A 2,895-nucleotide genomic window follows, 5' to 3' on the forward strand; every position below is an offset into this window, starting at 1 on the left:
TATGTAAACAAGTTCTCACCAAGTCAACCACACAACGCCATCAGCCCATACTCACCCAGTTGCATGGCCCGACTGGTCCTTCGCCATTGGACGGTCGATCTCAAACGTTGTGGCAAAATTGTATGCGTCTGTATTGGTCAGGTTAAAGCTTGCGGGTCCCGCTTTACACGTGACAAACACCACCTCCCTCAAGCTACAACGGCCCTTGGGCACCTGGCTGGTACTATTGGGTGTAGTACTCGCACTACCAGGGTTCCCCAACCCAATCCCAGGGTAGTTCGTACCCATGCCCGTGCCCGTACCTACACCCAAACCACCACCACCACCTGAACCTGCCCCAGGAGTCCCAGGCACCCCCGCGGGTGCGGTAGCCCCGGTGCTGCCTGTACCGTTACCGGTCCCAATCGATGCACCTGCATTTCCTGCTGCAGGGCCGCCACTGCCACTGCTTGTGCTGGGGGCCTGGGCAGTGCTCGCTGAGTCCGAGTGACTACTGGCGGCTCCTGGGGCATTGGTCCCCGAGTTCCGATTGGCCCTGTCCAGCACCTCTGCAGTACTTTCTGGTGTGTGATCTAACGCCATGTGCAACCGAGCCGTAGCATCGACGCCAATGGTAGTACTCACCGGAGGGTCAGCGTTAACGCCCTTCTCCGCATCCTCGGCTGGGTCTGATTCGTCGTCTGCTAAGTCCATAACTAGACTCTGGCCGACTTTGCGGGGTTTATGCCCCACCGGTTTCATATCACACGCTTCGCCATTTGGACCGTCTGTGCCGGTCTTCCTGTCCTTATTCCCAGAGGTAGGGCTGGGAATGTCCTTCAAGCATGTATCCCCATGCACTTCTGCGTTGTTTGCAGTACCTCTACCATTCCCCGTGGCATCCGGTGTCGTATTTCTACTTGTTGTCAGATCTGCCGCTGCGTTGGCAGCAAGGGCAGATGGGCCGTGTGTGTCACTCTGTGAGCTTAAAGCGAGACGAACCGGGACGTTCACACGGGCGCCTGTGCTTGCATGGCCTGTGCTTGCATGGCCTGCCGTGCGCTGAGCCGCATGCCCCATCGGTGCTGTCGTCGCGTGCTTGAGCGTACTCTGCTGCCCCTGCCCCATATCCCTCGTAAACGTCTCTGTATGTGACTTATCTCCCGTACTGTCACTATGTGTAGGCCCCACGGGGGTGTTTGTACCACTCCCAGGCGTCTGGGTAGCGTTCCCCGTACCTGAGCCATGGCCATTCACCCCATCGCCGCTGCCACCCGTGTCACTGAGGGTCTGGTACGTACCCCCTGGGGCGATGCTCATGTGAGTGGCACTATTTGGATTGGTAAGAGTGCCAATAGAATTAGGATTAGGGGCGAGCGTATTCGCCATGCCACCTGCACTGTTGGGGACAATTGGCATGAGAATCGGCTTCATCTCCTCCATCTCCGGTGGCTCCATACCTACCCGAACGCGCGTTTCCAGCAGAGACGCAAAGCCTTGACCCTCGCCCACATATACCAACGGGGACAAAACAGCGTTCAGGAACTGCACCAAATCCTCATACAGCATGGCCCACTGCCGCGCACTGAGTGTCTTGGACTGTGCCGGTGGCTGGGTTTTGTTTCGGCCGTTTGGATTGGTCGAGCCGCCGCCGGCGGTGTTTGCTGTGGATATTGCTGTATTCTGATTGGCCAAAAGTCCAGTCGAGGGAACCGGGTTGACATTCGAGGCGGTGGGCTGGTTCTGGTTGCTGAGCAGGAGAGAAGTGTCGCCCACCAATCGCATGTACTCCTCAATGGCATTGCCGAACTCATTGACCAGGTAGCTGTGGCGTGGTATAATAAGCGATTACAACTGTACGTGTCAGAATAAGCGGATCTGGCTATGGATGGATGCCATGAGACTAAGTCGGCGCAACGACCCCGCCTGCTAATACGCTGGAAACAAGCACGATAAACCCCCCGAGGAAGTACACACAAATACACACAAGTGGACTTGCTGATCCCCATGACACCCGAAGAATGGCTAGATACCATCCATTCGTGGGAATAAACTAGAGATGCTATCGACACGAACGCTTGTATTTGGGGGCACGGATGAGGTGGGTGATACGCAATCAACTACAAACTCTTTCCTGTGTCTCCGAGATGCTCGAATAAACCCCTAGAGCTGACTAGCAAGGCGTTGTGTCTTGGACCTATCCTTACCAATACATCACATCATGTTTACAGACCACGGTCATCAGCCTTAAACCTATGCTTACCAATACATCACATTATGTTTACAGATCACGGTCATGAGACTTGGACCTATCCTTACCAATACATCACATCATGTTTACAGACCAAGGTCATCAGACTGACAAACATATGTAAGGCTTCTCAACTTTGTTTTGATGCGGTGAGTTGCCATCACATGACCACGAACTAGTCACGTGGGTACACGTGCCCGTCTCAGTCCGACAGAAAATTAAGTAACATAGAAAACCAGCCAACTTACCCCTGTACTCACACTCACACTCATACTCAAAGTTATACACGCCCATATTTTTATCACTTACACAATTCTTGAAGTATGAACCGGCACTACCAACAAACACATCCTCGCACATCAATTTGAATATGCTGACAACTTTACTTATGTTGCAAGTGAAGATGTTTACATACTTGCTGCATCATCGGCAACTACAGCCACAACTCGTACGTATGCGGTACGTATGTGAGTATGTGAGTAGCGACCAACAACAACACCACGAATAAACTAAGTACCACCTATACAAACAAGCAAATTTACACAACTTCGTACATTCACTCAAACATCACAGACCACTATGATGATAGAGATGCTGAATATCAACCCCAATAAAAGCCAACAAATGAGTTGATTGGATATTGAAGGAAGTGGCGACCACAAGCA

The 2,895-nt window shown here is 52.5% G+C and overlaps 1 protein-coding gene across 1 annotated transcript; it reads right to left on the bottom strand.

Annotated features, from left to right (window-relative positions):
• Positions 1-51: 51 nt before the first annotated feature.
• SARC_13932 (hypothetical protein) lies at positions 52-1,807 on the bottom strand (the record flags this gene model as incomplete). Its single annotated transcript, XM_014291937.1, has 1 exon — positions 52-1,807. The coding sequence occupies exon 1, from the start codon at positions 1,762-1,764 to the stop codon at positions 52-54; it is 1,713 nt and encodes a 570-aa protein (XP_014147412.1). The 5' UTR covers positions 1,765-1,807.
• Positions 1,808-2,895: the final 1,088 nt, after the last annotated feature.

The sequence above is a fragment of the Sphaeroforma arctica genome (genome assembly GCF_001186125.1).
Source record: "Sphaeroforma arctica JP610 unplaced genomic scaffold supercont1.3930, whole genome shotgun sequence".
NCBI classification, from domain to species: domain Eukaryota; class Ichthyosporea; order Ichthyophonida; genus Sphaeroforma; species Sphaeroforma arctica.